The 18,336-nt window shown below is 41.2% G+C and overlaps 2 protein-coding genes across 2 annotated transcripts in view; both read right to left on the bottom strand.

The window, feature by feature from the left end:
* LOC109951158 (dnaJ homolog subfamily B member 6-like) overlaps positions 1–1,308 on the bottom strand; it is a 9,623-nt gene extending 8,315 nt beyond the window's left edge. Inside the window, exon 1 of the mRNA XM_020585472.1 lies at positions 1,150–1,308. The gene's annotated coding sequence lies outside the window, so the exon portion shown is untranslated. The remainder of the gene's footprint in view (positions 1–1,149) is intronic.
* Positions 1,309–3,186: 1,878 nt separating this feature from the next.
* Positions 3,187–18,336, bottom strand: part of exoc3 (exocyst complex component 3) — a 15,981-nt gene continuing 831 nt past the window's right edge. The window contains exons 3-14 of the mRNA XM_020585469.1: positions 16,328–16,540; positions 13,816–13,994; positions 13,621–13,737; positions 11,064–11,181; positions 9,908–10,033; positions 9,086–9,186; positions 8,576–8,686; positions 6,383–6,524; positions 4,740–4,862; positions 4,313–4,474; positions 3,830–3,950; positions 3,187–3,274 (exon numbers count right to left, since the gene is read on the bottom strand). Coding sequence (XP_020441125.1) covers positions 3,891–3,950; positions 4,313–4,474; positions 4,740–4,862; positions 6,383–6,524; positions 8,576–8,686; positions 9,086–9,186; positions 9,908–10,033; positions 11,064–11,181; positions 13,621–13,737; positions 13,816–13,994; positions 16,328–16,540 — 1,452 coding nt within the window. The 3' untranslated portion in view covers positions 3,187–3,274; positions 3,830–3,890. The remainder of the gene's footprint in view (positions 3,275–3,829; positions 3,951–4,312; positions 4,475–4,739; positions 4,863–6,382; positions 6,525–8,575; positions 8,687–9,085; positions 9,187–9,907; positions 10,034–11,063; positions 11,182–13,620; positions 13,738–13,815; positions 13,995–16,327; positions 16,541–18,336) is intronic.

Genomic DNA, 18,336 nt, shown 5'->3' with positions numbered 1-18,336 from the left:
TATATACATACACACACACACACACACACATACACAATTATAGAGTAAGCGTGTTTTAAAAATTTGAAGTTTTTAAAAGAAGCCATTTTCGGTTTCGTTTCGGTTTTCGGCCAAGTGCATCCTAAATTTTCGGTTTCGGTTTCGGCCCAGAATTTTAATTTCGGTGCATCACTACAATTTTGGATGTTCTGTGTGGAACATATCAGATTTGGCTTTGTTTTCTCTGCTCTTTGTGTTGTTCCAATGCAAACAAAAGAAATATGAGAATACCAAAGAATTTGTGATTGTAACAATTTCCAGGGAGAAGCAGTGAATTATTTGATAGAAAAGCAGGCGTGCCAGTATATTTGGCCATGAATATAAAACAAAGCCTGTGGTACACTGAGCGAGTCTGAACTGCACAAAGACAGCAACTACAATTCTTTCTTGATGGGTGCTATGATTTGTCATTTTAATATCAGTATTAGCATTACTTTGAGTTATTACAAACAATATATTTGTCAGTCGTTGTATCATATATATATATATATATATAGCACACTAATTAACTAAAAAAAGAGCTCATGCATGCGATTCTTAAATGCGTGATAATCAAGTCTTTTCAAGCCAATATAACTGAGGACATAGGTTGTTTTTTTCTTTTATTAAAATGTGAATATTCTTCACCGGCAGCAGACATGTCACAGCAATCCTCGTCTTGTCATGTTTAAGCACAGATGTTCTCCGCAGTATGAACGCTGTGCCCTGATTTACTCCTAACGTATGAAATATCAACAATTGAATCGTAGCTACGTCCTGGCTGTGAAAGACCTTTACACTGACCATCTAAACCTGACCTCGAAACACACGGTTTCAGTTGTATGAGTGACGCTAGCTCGTTTACCTCTGTGCCACGAATGGCTACTGCTACCTGCTAACAAACAGCCCTGAACCGTAGCGTTAACGGGGATTATTTACAGCACAGCTTTAAGATACAAGGCGTCCAGCAATCTTCAAAGAAGAATAATCTCACTGAAATGTTCTTGTCGGTGGCGGTAGCCGCCGTTAGCTGCTCACCTTTACGAACCAAACGTAAGCTGTTGGAGCGTTAGCTTAGCGCGTCAGCAGTAAACGCATTACCACATTAGCTGTGCTGTCAAACACTCTTACCCAGTTCAGGTCCAGCTGATCGTAATCGTAGCAGATGTGCAGGATAGAAAGACGGTGTATTACTTAGGTTGTGACAGAAGCTAAACCGTTTTGTCCATGTTCAAGGTTCCTCAGCCTCACATAACAGACACAACGTTCTATTCATCTGTTTCTCACTACTACTTCTTCTTCTATTTATTCTTCAGTGTATATGGCGGGCTACAGACCAACGAAGAAGGCGCATGCCGCCACCTACTGTTCCGCAGTGTGTAATATCATGGCTTTATGAGCTTGTATTCTATTTGTTAACCCAGTTATTTCAAAATATCTATTAAAATCTCCTTGCATCTGATAGTTTCCCCCTATCTCCAACAGACCTTTAATACTCCATTCTCTGCCAAATTCTAGTACTCTACCCTTCAATATTTCTCATTGTACATTAAACTTCCTACATTCTAATAATGCAGTACATGAGCCGGTATCCATCAAAAATGTACAGCTTTTCCTAAATGTTGGAGATTTAATAAAACCATATTGAATTATAAGATCCTCCCTTATGAAGTTTCTTGATTTCAAAGTTCGAAGCGCTGCAGCAGAGTCCGAACAAATCACCACTTTGACTGGTTTCAGCTCCTTTTCTTTCCAAATTGAACATGGATGTAGGCCTACAGTAAAGAGCTTATAGGATCTAGGCTGAGGTCTAGGTCTGTTTTGCAGTACAAGTGTTTGTTCTGTTAACAATAGTGACATTCAGAGAGACTGAATACAGTGACCTCATGGCCTATTACAGATAGTCCCAGTATGACAGTTCTGACTGCTCTACAATAGTAGGCTACTCATTTAATGTGACAGAAGAATGTTTGGCAAGCGGAATGTTAAATTTCTGAAAATAACATCTAGTCCAATTATCTGACAGAACAACAATGAAAACTTTGGTTCCTCTCCCCTTGTATTCCAACTAGGCCCAGGTAGCCAATAGCCCATTTTTAATTTAATGTATTTATGTGGATTCATATATTATCCGATCTGGCCAGCTTGTATAGCTTAGCTACAGCAGAAACTAATATGATGACCACTTTCCATGTGAAGTGTAGCCCAACAAAATGTTCACGGAAAATATTTAAGTAGGCTAATATGGAAACAGAACTATAAAGATAGCTAAAAACTACTGGACACAGAGTACAAACCGAATAGTATGGTTTGATGACATTTTATTAAATCGGGACAGAATCTAACGGGATGCGTTTCTGTGTACTCCTGTTCAAGATGCGAAGGCTGGTGAGAAGATCCTGAACTGTCCCTCTCCACTGCAGCTTTTGTCACTGCCTCTGCTGCTGTCCACCTTGTGCAGTTGAGCTCATCTTCAAGGAGCCCATGGAATATGGTGCCCATAACCATTCGGCTACCAGGCAGCCCATAAATACAAGTTTTTAAAACTTCTTACTCTTCATAGTGTCATCATTAATGTACATGATGTATAGCACCTAAATAAATTGCACATTTTTTGTCATTGCAATTTTTTGACTTCCTACTATGATCACTGCAAACTGTTTTAAACATAATTTGACTGAAATTGCTAACTAAAAGAGGAATACATGTACAATGTTGTGCTGCTCTGATAAACTTGACATTATGCATAATCTTGTTTGATACAGGTGCTGTCGTTCTGTGCAAGATGAAAACCAAGTGAAAAACTGAAGAGGAGGGAGAAGAGCAGAAACATGGAACTAAATCTTGTGATGCTTCAACCTTTAATCAAATTTTTACCACCATGAATTTATTTTGTTGAAGCAAACATGGGATCAGAATGACAATAAAAATGGCAACTTCAAAGATGAGGACAGAAAACAGCATTAAACTATTAAGAATGACTGAGCGGCGGCTGGAAAAAACGTTTGCTTTTGTTTTACAAAGGTGCTGAAAATGGAAATGGTGTCATGGGGACTGGCTTTATTTGAGCAGCTTTGCAGTTGCCATGGAGGTCATGGTAGTCATGGAGATAGAGGGCACGGTGATGTCTTTGAAGATGGGTTGTGTGACCCCAGAGTAGGATACTTTGTTCTCACTGAGGGTCCCGATGATCATCTGGCGCAAATCCCTGCTGGCGTCACCGCGAACTGCCAACAATGCCTGGATGTGCTCCTCCCTTTTGAGAAAGGATATAAAAAATCCTCAGCAATGTTTAGGTAGGGTGGGATCAACCCGCTCTATGATTATTAACTGGTGACCCAGAAAGCCAAAGAAAATGTTTATGCAAAAACCCATACAAGACACTTAAAATATTTGGTGTAGTGAGGAGCATTAATAACACTGGCTTCCCATTTTAGGCCACTGGTACTATGCATGTTGGAACACTGTCAGGGATTACTAGGAGAAAGGAAACATCCAAGAGGCTTCATCAGTTCTGAAGAGAAAAAGCTTGATAATGACTTTGCAAGGTTGAAGCAACACAAAAACCCATCAGTCTAACTAATGGTTTATTATTGAGGTCATAGTTAAAGGTGGTGTTTTACTGGACTACATTATATTCAGAGGTGTTCCTAATATTCAGACACTCATGTATGTAGCTGGGGAGGAAAAAAAATATAGAGACACCTCTAAATATAATGTCATATCAAGACAAAGTTAAGATAAATGAATGATGTTAATGCCAGGAGAAATGGCTGTCAGTGTGTGTGTGCGTGTGTTTGGCTGTGTGTACCTGATGTCAGGATATTTGGACACCAGAGTGGTGACCTCCAGGAAAAGCAGTGTAGGGTCAGTCAGCTTGAACACTTCAGCAATGGCAGCGATGGCACCACAAAGTCGGTTGTGTCTTCACCCCCCACACACCCACACACACACACACACACACACACACACACACACACACACACACACACAAGCAAAGTCAGACATGCTCCTCCAGCATTAAAAGGTTTTAATTTCATTACCAGCCAAGTGCTGCACCATGCCTGTGCTGGCCGTGCAGTCAAAGCAGCAGCACCTGAGGGCCTCCATCAGAGTGTGCATTCAGTAAAGTACTGGTGCATACTAGAATGGTTTTTCCAGGCTTTGCTATCGACTGATAAATTTGTCAAACTGCACTCTGAGTTTAAATTTGAGCTACAACAACTATAATGATTATGCTTAAAGTGAGTATTACTGAGATACAGAAAAACCATTAATCTGTAGTTGAACTCACAGCTGCCAGCTTCCCGAAGAGGAACTTAAACTGATCAGCCTCTTTGATCATCCTCTCAGCTCCCTCCCTCCTCTCATCAGCGTTTTTAAAGGTGATCCTCTTCTGCATCACTGCTTTAATGTACTCCACCACCACTCTGCGCAGGGCCTCACTTGTCATCTCCTGCACACACCACAGCCAGCATGCCATAAGGTCATATGAAGAATCTCTGTACTAAATTCACAGTGGCATTCACAGCGTGCACCGCTCTCCCACAGCTTGGGAACTGTGAGAAAATGACCCATGTTGGACACATTATATTAATTTAAGTCACTCACCTCCACCTAACCCCATCACAAATGTATTTCCATTAAGTCTCCTAGGAGAATCTCACATAGGACTTTATGGACACACCATACTAAGCGCATATGTTCTGCTCTGCTCCTACCTGACAGAAGGGTTTCTTGATCTTGTTGAAATCATTGAAATAGTCCTCCACTGTCACACAGATGGTGTCCACAGCATGCGAGCCCGTTAGCCACTTCCTGGTCAGCAGCTCATTCAGGTGATGCTGGTCAGTGCAATGGAACATCAACATCAAAATCAAGACAACTAAGACAAGACAACTTCTTTCTTAATATAATTTCCTTAGGTGCCAAATTTTTTTGCTGTCAGTAAAAGGCTCCTGAGTTGTCCTAAGATAATTAATGCATCAGGTGTCTATAGTTGTCAAGTTTACGTGTTGATATATTGCCTGTAAAAAACAAGTGAGTGAGATTAATATGAACGCTGTCTGGTTACAAAATGGTCAAAAATCATACTGGGTGATTTACTGTGTAGTGTACACATCACAAGGGACTCTACCCATCCCGGGTACACCTTACTCTTCCCTCAGGCAGGTTGAGGATCATTTGCACAAGGACAAACAGGTTGCAGAACAGTTTTTACCCCTGAGTGGTGGACAGACTATTGAACTCATAACTCACAGCAAAACTGAAAAATTCACCCATTATTGCACTGGACCTAAAAAAAAACCACATTTATTATTTTATTCTTTTAATTCTTTTATAACGTGTATTTAAACACAGTTAACATACTTATTGTATTTAGTTTTATCATTGCTGTTATTTTTTATGTATTTGTATATATTTACACTGCTGTGTGGAGGGCATTACTGCCAAATGACAGTATCTATCTATATCTATCTATAAGTATCCATCTATACACCAACAATACCGTGGTAGCACACACTGTCAATAAAACTTAACTGTTAAAACCAAGTGCCTGTCAATTACCAAGACTATCTCTGAAGGGACTATTGTAAAGGGATGTAAATGCAATTTTTAATTGTACTGTGCGATGCAAGGCTAACTAGAAAAAAAGCATTTTCTGCAGAAAATGTGTGTGGATGCTGATTGCTTGAGTACTGCCCTGATAATGTTGAAATAGCTGAAATCCACTGCTGAAACAGCTGAAGGATGAGATGCAATGCTGAATAATTATGGAAGATGAAGAGAAAACCTGAAGTTGCAAGTTTATTTTCTAAAGAAGCTGAGAGCTTAAACTGATCACTACACTAGTGGAGGGCATACTGCCAAAATGAGAAGCAAATTAACAAATCACATATTTTTGTTTTTATTACACTTTGGGAAATGTTCCAACTTGTCTGGAAATGAGGCTTGTATAACAAAACAAGGCCAGGTGTGGGTCTGCAAAACTACCACATGGAAACAAACGACATCTTTTCTTGATGAAAAGATGTAACTCTAAAGCTAAAATCCCCACATCAGAAAACCGCATCTGGGGGCTATCTTGATGGTTTCATTGGCGAATGGTTGAGCAGAAATCCAGCTGAGAAGCTCAAGAGATCTTCACAAGTAAGAAAGCAAGAATGCTGTTCACAGGGCCGTAGAAGGCTACAAAGGGAGTGGGCTGGTAAAATACAACTCAGCTGACATGGTGATAATGGAGATTCTGTGATTGGTCAAAGAGCACTTCCCATAGTGAGATACAGAGAGAATAACCTCCTGACAAATGCAATGAACATCCTTTCAATATACAGTAAATGAGTATAAAAGGAGTCCTTCTTACTTCGAGGTCTAGGAAGACTTCATCCAATAGGAACTGACATCCCTCCTTGGCTACCTCATTGAGTGTCCTCTCTATGGCAGCATCACTGTCAGTGGGCTCTGAAGACTCAGAGTACTTCCTCTTCAGACTGTTGATGGACTCTCTGAGATAGAAGTCATTCATTAAAATATGCAACTCCAAAGTGTTCAATATTAAATAAATACAAGAACTACTGTATAGTACATGAATAAATTACCAAAAATATAAACATGCATACGTAATTGTTTCATGGCATAATGAAATTTTATTTAATCATTCATGTTTTATTTATTCATAGAATATTTTTCTTGAGCACACAACAATATTTACGACACATTTTCGTAAGCACAACTGTCTGGCCCGTTTTGGGACCTGCCCTGGTTAACTGTAACAGTAATTCAATTATTTCTTTGTTATGTGACTGCAAAATTCATCTGTATATAGACAGACTGTGTTGCTGATTCTGTCCAAGCAGTCACTGAGAGGTTTATGATGTTTTCCAGACAAAGACACATACATTATGATCATTTCCCTCTCACCACTCATCAAAATGGCAGCACGAACAGCTGCTTGGTAGGGTGTTCTCTCACACGCTTGTTGCCATTGGGGTTGAGTGTAGCACAAGGGAGGAGGACACACACGCGCAAATCACATACAAGTTGGGCACCGGTTCACCCAACCTCACCTCAGACCCAGCAGCTGCTCCCCCCATGATCACCTCCATTCCTCCCAGCCCCCCACCCCTGAAGATCTGTGAAGAGGATGTATGGCCTTTAAAAAATAAATAAATAAAAACTAAGGATCAGAAAGGCATCAGGCTTTCAGACAGTATGAGTCCCTCCTGTCTGAAAGCCTGTGCTGATCAGCTGGCCCCCATCTTCACACTTACTGTATCTTCATCAGATCACTGGAGCTGTGTGAAGTCCCCTCCTGCTTCAAACGCTCCACTATCATGCCAGTCCCCAAGAAACCCTCCTTCAGCGGACCAAATGACTACAGACCTGTCGCCCTAACATCTGTAGTTATAAAGTCCTTTGAGAGACTGGTATGGGCCCATCTGAAGGACATTGCAGACCCCCTCCAGTTTGCCTACCGGGCAAACAGGACAGTGGATGATGCAGTCAACATGGTACTGCATTACATCATGCAACAGCTCAACTCCCCAGGGACCTATGCTCAGGTCCTTTTTGTGGACTTCAGCTTGGTGTTCAACACCATCATCCTGCACATCCTCCACTCCAAACTGACCCAGCTCACTGTGCCTGCCCCCACCTGTCAGTGGATCACCAGCTTTCTGACAGACAGGAAGCAGCAGGTGAGGCTGGGGAAAACCACATTCAGCACCTGGACAATAGACACAGGTGCCCCCCCAGGGATGTATGCTTTCCCCAATTTCTCCCAGGACCTGAAATGGATGCCCAACATCAGCACCATCACCAAAAAAAAAATTTGCCTATCTTGCAAAACACACGCAATCCAAGGTTTTACTGTAGATGCACAATGAGAGTCGCTGTACCAAAGTCATATTTCTTGTGTGTTCAACACACCTGGCCAGTAAAGCTGATCCTGGTGTTAATATTTAGAGGGTTCATGGACTACAAATACCTTGGCATCTGGTCTGATGAAAACAGCCTGCAATATCACCTCAAACAAAATAATTAAACCTCTTAGTAACTTCAAGAACATTGCCAATCATCTTTCATTGCCTACTTTCACATAGCCTGCACATTCAATATTGTCTGGTATCTGGCTTCGTGGTGGCTTCACTTCTGGGAGCTCTCATGGCTTCCATTTTTTATACAGTCAATGTCCAGACTCCTATAATATGTAGTGCAGACTTATCACATTCACAAGAATGGGACAGACATGAGGTCACGTGGCCTTGACCTTTGCCCATCAAAATCTAATCAGTTCATCCTTGAGTGGATGTTTGTGCCAAATTTGAAGAAATTCCTTCAAGGTATTCCCAAGATAGCACATTCACAGGAATAGGATGAACTGATATATGTAAAGACAGACAACGTGAAAACATACATCTCTCAAACACACATCTCAGGGCAACAGCTGTCACAAACAAAACAATACAACAACCTACAAGCTATAAGGGACAAACGCTCACCTGAAACAAAGATTGGTCAAACTTCACACTAGTACATGTAGAGAATCCAATCTTACTTGAATGTCTGGCAGTTGTTAATGATGGCTATCATGTACTGTACATAATACTGAGGCAGCTGTCTGTCTCTCAGGTGCTCTTCTTTGTAGACCACCACCTCCTCTCTGTACCTACAGTACACACAACAACACACATTAGTTTTACATGGTGACTGTTAGAAGTATTGCAAGACTTTGTTGACTTGAGCTCTGGTTGCAGGGAACCAATAATTATAGGGTAATTATTCTATTTTTAGACAGTAATCATTGTGTAAATGTAGATATAATATATTTATACTTCATGAAAAATACTTTTATTTAACCTCTTATTAAAAAAGATTGACATGTTCTTCATTGAGCTTGTCAACGGATGGCAGTGATAGAATGAATCCCATAAAAATAAAGCGTAAGCTTCTTTAAATTTTGTATGACGTCATAAAGAGAGACAAATCCGAACTGAATTTTGCATAATATGTGACCTTTAAAAGTCTATCACATCAGAAAGAAATTCAAAAAGTATAAAAACATGACCTCATAAGGAAAGTGTTCATCTGTTTCAGGCAGAGCTTCAGCACTTGTTCTTTAAAATCCCCATCAATCTGCGCAGCAACTTGTAGGTTCTGCTCAAACATCTGATGAAGAGGGGAGTGAGGACACATTAAGATCAAAGAGAATGGGTGGAATGAATACTGTGCTCTTCAAGGAAATGTTTTCATTGCAAGTATCAGAAAGCAAACAAATAGGAAAGGTTCAAACCTTTCACTTATTTCAGTATTCCATAAGTCACCATGGTGACTTATGGAATACAGCCACAACTTGAACTACTCAAACTCTGTACCTCATTTTCATGCATTTAGACTAATATACTGAGATATTCGGTTTAGATGGATGGATGCTGGTGCCTGGAATTTCTAAACAGACATTAAGAGGGTCCTCTGGGACACCTGATGGCCGCAAAACTAATCTTTAAACACCACACTGACATATTATCACCTTTTAAGTTGATATATTACATGTTAGCAACATCTGTCTATGTACACACCCAGCAGGCACATAGCAACAGTAGCATTCATTTGGGGTCATGTATAAGTGAAAGTCCAATATTTACTATCTTTTTAGCTCTGGTTTGGTCTCCATCAACTCCTGAGTTTGCCAAACTTCACACACAGCAATCAGAGAAAATGAGGCTTGATGTGACAAATTTGGCCTGACAGCCAAATGCTGATTCTGGTTAAAAACCTGGCACAGTTCATCATTGGACTGTATTCCTTTGGAGAAACATTTATGTATAATAGCTGTGCATAATGGGGTGGCTTGTTATTCAGAGTCAGGGATAGTGTGTGTGTGTGGTACCTGAAAGACAATGGCTGGCAGTGTGGTCTGGTAATAGCCATCTTGGTCGGCCTCTGGTTCTGTTTCTTTCTTCCAGTCCTTTTTGTCTGTTTCCAAGGCCTTCCGCAGCCAACCTGTTATATTAGACTGAAGACACTGACACTCAGACAGAGTCTGGGTCCACACTTAACAAAATGAAGGCTTGGAACCTTGTTTCTCTGTTACTGAAACCTGGTTAACTTTGATTCAGTATGATATGTTGGCATTTTCCTGTGAATGTTGATTTGGACACTTTATAGCCCTGGCAAGGTGCAAGGCCAGGAGAGGAGCTGTGACACTAAGGTTGCAATGGAATGAGGTTTTCACAATAACCATCCCAGAAAATATCACAGTATTACACAGTTACTATTATTCAGAGGTAGCGAACTCGAGTCACATGACTCGAGTTGAGTCAGACTTACTGTAAGTAGCAAAGCTGAGGACTTGAAAGTTCCTTGACTAACACTGGTAAAAGACTCAACTTTGACTAGGTATTCATGACTTGAGATTTGACTTGGACTTCAGATTGATGACTCGAAACTACTTCACTTTTTTCAAATTAAATATCTGCATTTTTCTAGATATCAAAAAGTTATGCTTTGTTTTTGAAACACAGTTGGGTGACTTCTAGTGCAATATGCACAAACCTGGCAACATACCAGAATGTGGCAGAAGGCAATGCAGGTCACAGGAAGCAGTTATCCTGGAGGGCTCTAGTTCGAAATAATAAAATTTGGGTTGAAGGACTATGCTGTTGAAGACAATAGTAAGAGAACAGCAGTACGCAAAGTCTACAATGGGTGAAATCATGGTTACTACAGTGACAGGCTGAAGGGGCTTTCCCAACCCGTTCTCTTCTCATGCAGTGATTCGCTAAGCTGAATGGCGAGTCAGAGTGGTCTCTCTTGCCAACAAGGCCTGCCGCTGATTCAGCATGCTGAATCAGCTGAAAAGCCACCAACAGGGTCTAACTAGTGTCAAAGGTAGAAGACACACTTTGAAGAAAAGGGCAACAAACACTCACTGACGGCCCAACAGTGGCCAGCAGCTGACCATGGGCTTGGCGTGTCAGAGCCCTAAAGACTACAGGCAAGGTTACTACTATTAGTGTTTCTCTGAGTGTGCAAGTGGGGCTTACTGTAAATGTCTTGACATATTTGCCGAGCAGGTGATCCACCACAGTCTGAGGCAGCAGCGGTTCCAGCTGGTTGATGTCACACTCTGACTGGAGCTCTGGATGGCCCATCATCTCCACACTGAAACATATACAGATGTAGGCAATGAAAGTGTCACACCTTTTCACTGCATTGTATTTGTGGTGCCCTGTCGGTGGTGCTGCGTCATTAATGCAGTGTTTTTTTATCCTGCTTGATACTCATAAATTCCGACCTGCAGTTCTCCCTTTGGCCACCAGATGTCACAAAGCCTACTATACCGTCCACCAACAGTACAGGGTTCTGAATTGTCAGACCATACAGTATTTTTATCATACAGGTACTGCTTATAATCTGTTACGCTGGGTTTCACGTCTCTAGCCAAAGATCTACTGCATTAAACATGGTTAACACAGCACCATAATTACCAGCATACAGTAGTGAACACCATGTACAGTTTGCTGCAGAGAAGTAGACAATTCTTTGGAAACACTCATTTTAAAGGTGATTTATCACACAGCTGCTGTCATAACCCTGTAACTGTATTGACTTTGTGGTGGACATAAAATTTCATCAGCTAAAATACTGAAGGTTTGGGGTCATTAAAAAACCAGAGCCCATACTATAGGATAGAACGAAGGTTTATCAGCTGTGGACCACTGTGCTATTTATTTAAATGATCCATCCCAAATGGCTATTTTATAGCAAACTCCTTCAGTCACACGTCTCCTAAAACGTTACTCTTTTTTTAGGGATCATGCTGGATAATACTCCATTGCAATGTATTATTGAATAAATGAGGTGCTGCATTTTTCTACAGGCATGGCAGCCGGTTGTTACTGTTTGGAGTGGGTAGTGAAGAGTGATTGTGCTGCGTCGCACTGAGCCTTCAACAGAGCTGGCTGATTGAGACATGTGATTGGCTGAAATACTGGGCTGAGAGAACATCCTTACATTCAGTAGCTGTTACTTTTTATTTGTAATTTCACCGCAGCAAGATTTGAAAATGGAGTCTTTCAACTTGTTTTTCTGATGAGGGGTTAAAATAAAGCTCAGGACCACAGGCTGCACGCTGCATGCTGGTAACACCGTAAGTTAGGTGTCACTTTTCAGTACCACCCCCACATGATCAAGAGGCCTAGCAGTGGGTCAACCAAAACGCAAAGCAGACTCATCTTCCAGCATCTAAAGTACCAGTGCCATGTTTTGTAGCCTTACTATCCGCCCCAGACAATAACAGCAGGCCGCCATGTTTATAGAAAAATGCAGAGCTTCATCTATTCAATAATGTGTTGCATTGGAGTATTATCCAACAACTTGATCCCTGAAAAAAAAAGAAAAGAGCTTTTGGAGACATGGTGGCTATAAAGGAGGTGTGGTTAAAAAATGCTGCAGTGCTACATTACACATTCAGCAGTCACATATGTTGCATACTCTAGGAGCGTAGTTTTTATAGGAGGAAGGGTTGGCTCATTAGTCTGAAGGAAAACCTACAAAATATTAAACTAACATCACAATCCACACACAACATAATCACAGTTTAAAGCAAAGCCTGACCACAGGGCTTTTTCTTTACCTCTAAGTAGGCATATAGGAACCTATGGGCAATGGTTTGTATGTGCACAGGGTGCTGTTCCTGTGAGTGTAGGCTGAGCGCCACCTACAGACATTATACTGTAACACATGCGTGGCTGTCGGACAAATGACGAACAGTCGCGGTGAAAGTGGCCACTTATTGTGCCAGAGAGGGACACGCTGAATGCCTACAAGTGTACTGTACATGCACACATACACAGATCAGTTCTATCTGCAGACGCCTCTTGATTTCTATGAGCCAGTGATAATATACTCTAAGTAAATACATAAACACTTTTCCTTAAATGAACAATTTGACATTTTGGGAGACATGCTCATTCAGCCTTAGTGGACAAACTGTTGCATCAGAATGAGTTTTGCAGCAGCTAACTGCAATTTAGGCTTTAGATGCAGCATATAAATTAAAATAACAGCATCATAATGATGCCAAATTACTGTGGTAAAGCAAGATGGACTGGTACTGATTATGGTAAAGTGTCAGTTGTCACATGTAAACGGCTGTTGTACCGGATGTCTGTGCAGGTTCTCAGTCATCCAGGTCATAGTAAACTGAAAAAGCCTTAGAAAAAAATCAACTGGACTAGATTTGTACCGGAGTAATACAGTTGCCAGTTTGCATGGTGAGGAAGGTATTGGAGTGTTGTCTTATCCTTGATGCTTCAGTTTTGCTTTCAAGGATTCAGCACACATCTATACATACTGGGCTCAAGGAGAATGACTCATTATCTAATAACTTACAGAAGTCACCACAAAGACATCACAAATCACATTTGCCAGATTAAACAGGGAAAAAGCACTTGACAGAAATTCACCAAATGATTGACTGTTGCAGTTGCCCCAGTACAAACTAGAAATGCACAAGCCCCGTTGTCTGTGTAAGACTGTTTCCTGTGTGTGCTAGTGACCATATGCACACAGAGCTTGAAAACATGCTTGTGTGTGTACCTCTGATATGTGTTGAGAACCCAGGTTAGCAGAGACACAATCTCATTAGCCTCCAAGTCCTCAGCAGACAGTTCTTTAATACGGTAGGACACAGCATTGTGGTAGAGACAGAAAAATCTGGAACACACATAAATACATGAGAGCAAACGCTTACCGAAATGGCCAGGCAAAGAACATATGTACTGTATCTTTTACCTGTTGAAAGTGTTGTAGTGTGGGGGGAAGCACTGCACCATAAGGTTCTTGACGACAAGGAGGTCATCCAAAACATATTTCCTGGTTATTTCTAGAAGACGAACCAGCCACATTTTATCAGCCTCTCTCGTAACCGCCTGCGTGCTCTCAATGCGGGTGCCGACTGTACCCTCCAACACCTGCAACAGAAGGAGATCGAAGGCTTCAGGAAAGGTCGAGTGGTTTAGGGGCTGAGTCTGTACTGGTGAGCAACCAACTCATACTGAGGCAAAGACAACTGAAACTTCAACACCGCATCACAAAATGTAATTACATTTCAGCTTGAAACGCCAATGCAGAAGAAGACCTACTGGTGATAACATGTTGCACAAAGCCATGTTTGTGAAAGAGAAAAAAGAAAAACAGAAAACAAAAATAGTATCATCAATGGCAGGAGTGGGATCTGGAGTGGGAAAGCAGGAAAAATTCAAAGAAGAGTCAAATGTAAAGTAGATAAGGAACAAGATGACATATATTTGCATGAAGAAAAGTAAAGGAGGGAGAAAGGGATGAGGGTTTGCAAATACAAAAGGGACAAAGGTTTGAATAAGGAAGAAGAACCAAAAGAAAAAGGATAAGACAGCTGATGAAGGTAAAGACAAACAAGGGTCATCAAACTAGGGGCTAAATAACTGACAAATCAGTGGCAACCTCTGAGGACAAAGAAATAATTATAAGCCTAGGGCTGAACAATTTGGGAAAATACTCAAATTGTAATTTTTTAGAAGCACTGTGATTGTGATTTAATATGCAGATTTTCCCATTTTCTTCTGAATTATTAGCTGAAAACAAGCTTTACTGTTAATGACAGTAGGAAGATGAACCCAACATCCTCATACATGGTGGTGCCAAGGGTTGGGTTTATTGTCGCTACATTTGCTTTGTATTAGGCTAAATTGTATTTTTAGTTTTCACTCTCCTTTCTGTAACTAATTATTTGGCTATAACTAGAGAGTATGAGATTAGAATTCAAACTGTAGAGCAGTAAACACAGAAAAACATTTTCTTTTCTTCCTTCATTCATAAAATTCTGCAGATTTGAGTTCATCACCGACTTTGAATAGTGCATTAGAATTTCTGATAAAACCAGAGCAGCTAAAAACAAAGCTAAACAAAATCCAAATAAAAAATGCTAAATAAAATCTGACTAGCTTCTTTCTGACTTCCTCTTATGCTGTAGGATAAAACCTCACTGGCGTTTGGACTGGACTCACTGGGAGCTGTGGTTCTGAATCCATTGTTTTCGGCACAGTCACTGCTGCTAGATGCACTGGATTATTTGAAGCATTTTATATTTTTCAAGTTCTTTTCTCTGCCACACCTTTAAGTTTTTTTAGAACTGTTATTCATGTAAAGTGAATAAACAACAGTCACTGTTGCTTCAGTGTTTAACAATGACAATAGTACAAAGGGTGTCTGGGTTGCAGAGTTTCGGGACCCAACAGCTAATGGAGGCAGACAGAGGTGAGAGGTGGAGCTGTGCTGCTCCAGTTTGCAAATGTAGGCAGTTGTTCTGACTTCAGCCGTACCAGCTGGAGAGTGTTGTGAGAGAATAACAGTGGAGTCTATAGCTGGTCAGCTCTACGTTGTGCCCTAGTTGCTAGTATTCTGACATCTCCGCTGGCATCGGCCCTTCCTCCAGTCACTAGTATGGCTGCAGTGGTAATGTGCATTCTGAGTGACGTCATTACGAGCTCCTAACTGAAACGACTTGTGGATTTGTGTTCATGGTGATCAAAATGCAACATTCTTTTACTAGAATTGCTGACTATACCTTTAATCCCTCTGATCCCACAGCTTTTCTGAAGTGGATTAACTTTAATTAGTAGGCTATTACGATGTGTTCACCACTGTGTACAATAAATGTAAGTATTAAAAAGGACAAACTGCATCCTGTATTGATGCAGTATTGGCAAAGTGTGATATTGATCCCATACAAGACAATGGCAAGGAGCATTTTATTTATTGAAATGGACAACCCAGTATTATAAGGGACAGCTGGAAATTGTGGGGGTTTTTAAATGCTGCAAGAAATTTGTGGTGTTGCCTCGCATCGTCCAAGTGGGAACCTCCGAGGCTTAGAAACAAAGACAATGCTGAGGTGTCATAACCTGCAGCTCCTGGAATGGCCACTTGAGGCTGGCTCCAAAAAGGAGTCAATCCCCATAAACTCCCATGTATTTTAACATAGCCCAACTTTACAGCAGAAATAAACATGTTCACCGCCTGCTACAAAAAACGGTTTTGGTCTCCATAGCTAATTAGTAGCTACTAGTAGCTTAATTAGTAGCTGTTCTGTAACTCTAGTGTTTTTAATGGCAGTTTAAATCCCAGCTTTTGCAATTTGAAAACTGTGTTCTATTAAACTGCAATTTACATTTGACAAGTTTTCATTCAGCCCTATAAGCCTAACTGTCCAAGTAATAGTCTTCAAAATTTGATTAATGATCTGATCCTTCATCATTCCTCTTACCTCAAACATCTTGTTCTTCCATCGTTTGGGTCGACCCGGCGGGATGAAAGCAGTCTGCTTCTGACGATCAACCATACGCCGATCGATCTTCTCCTCCCGCTCAATTATACGAACCACTGACACCAGCATGGTAGGATCACGACGAACCGTTACCATGGACCTCTGAAGTACCATCCATAACTGTTTGGCCAGCTCATCTGACAACCCCCGAACCTGGAAGAGAACAGAAAAAGATTAAACAATGACTGCTTCACATCTTAAATTAAGTTATTATAAAAGAATATAACTGTGCTTTTCAAAAAAGGGCTGAAATTTCTTCAGTTCAAGACAAAATTGGCTGAAATACATAAGATATCCTTACAACTGTACAAAAGTATGGCTCACTGGTCACAAATAATAGATATTTATTACCATTTTATATTTCCTGCATAAGATGACACTGTTCACAACAGTTTACGACCCACAGTCATAATGCAACTAAGACAACTCTAATAACTCAATCCTATATGGGCTGCCAGGATTTCACATCTATAGAGCAGACTGTGCGAAGGAATTATCTGGAAAGACGAGAGGAAGTGGAATCTGTTCCTACATTAATGGAGGTTGGTGTAAGGAAGTGAACTTGTAACATAGACTTGGAGGCACTATGCATTAATTGCAAACCATTCTATTCTCCTAGAGAATGTTCCTCATTTATCCTGGTTAGAGTATGTATTTCACCACAGTCTTGTGTTAAAACGGCATTATAGCTATTAGCCAACATAAGACAAACACACAGACTCCCTGCTCATTATCTTGGGGAATTTTAACAGAGCAAATATTACTCATGAACTGCCCCAGTACAGACAGCATGTCAGCTGTCCCACCAGGAACAAAAACACAATGGATCACTGCTACACTGTGATTAAGGATGCTCAATACTCTGTTCCCCGTGCAGCCCTTGGGGCCACTGCACAGTCTATCTTATCACAATCTACAGACAGAAACTTAAAGCTGCAAAGGCTGTAGTTAGAACAGTGAGGAGATGACCTGATGAGGCAAAGTCAGAGCTACAGGCCTGCTTTGACTACACAGATTGGTGTGTATTTGAGGCTGTGTCTATAGACCTGGATGAGTACACTGACACTGTGACATCATGTCAGCTTTTGTGAGAACATGGGTGCCCACCAAGACCTTTTGCACATACAATAACAACAAGGCCTGTTTCACAGTGAAGCTCAAGCTTATAAGGGTGGGAACAGAATAGTGTACAATCAGGCCAGAAACACACAGTGAAAAGAGATCAGAGGGGCAAAGACGAGATACTCTGAAAGGCTGAAAAACAATGTCAGACTAATGACCCATTGTCATTGTGGGGGAACTTATGGAACATCACTGGCTACAGGAAACACCAGCCACCCCTCCCTGCTGTGGAGAACCATCCATCGGCAGACAAACGTGTTTTACTGCAGGATTGAACAGCAGAACTCCATACCACTCTCCCACTCTCACCCCACCCTGTACCTGCAATCAGCAGCTGCTCCCCCAACAATCACCTCCCTCCCCCACAGTTTTGAGAAATGGGTGTTGGCCCACCTGTTCACAAACTGTGCTGGCTGTAAATGTGTCTGCCTGTCATGTAGTGTACATTGCTATACAGTTGTGCTGTGTTTCCAGCAGACATGAAGCAGGGCAGTGAGTTGGGTGAGATACAGTACTTAGTGCCCACCAGCTGAATGCTGCCTGATAACTTCTCCAAACTATGATACTGTGTGACAGTTTTGCATTCACGAAGGGTCGAGAGGAGTGCGGAGCAGAGTGGAGTGTGCAGGGAGAGGGAGGGCTAGGCAGAGAGGAGGTGATTGATTCTGGAGTCCCCTGCTAGCGCTAGCTAGATTTTGAATTAATCCTTAATGTAGCTTTAAGTTACTGTCAACACTACCTAATAGCTTTCCATATTAAAAGTCTCTTAGGAAAAGAAAGGGATATTCCTACAGTCTAGATGATTAATGTGAAACATCTCAGCAGGA

Source organism: Monopterus albus, unplaced genomic scaffold, assembly GCF_001952655.1.
Source record: "Monopterus albus unplaced genomic scaffold, M_albus_1.0 scaffold367.1, whole genome shotgun sequence".
Classification (NCBI taxonomy): domain Eukaryota; kingdom Metazoa; phylum Chordata; class Actinopteri; order Synbranchiformes; family Synbranchidae; genus Monopterus; species Monopterus albus.
Note: the sequence above shows the minus strand (reverse complement) of the source record. Positions and strands in the feature narration are given on the sequence as shown.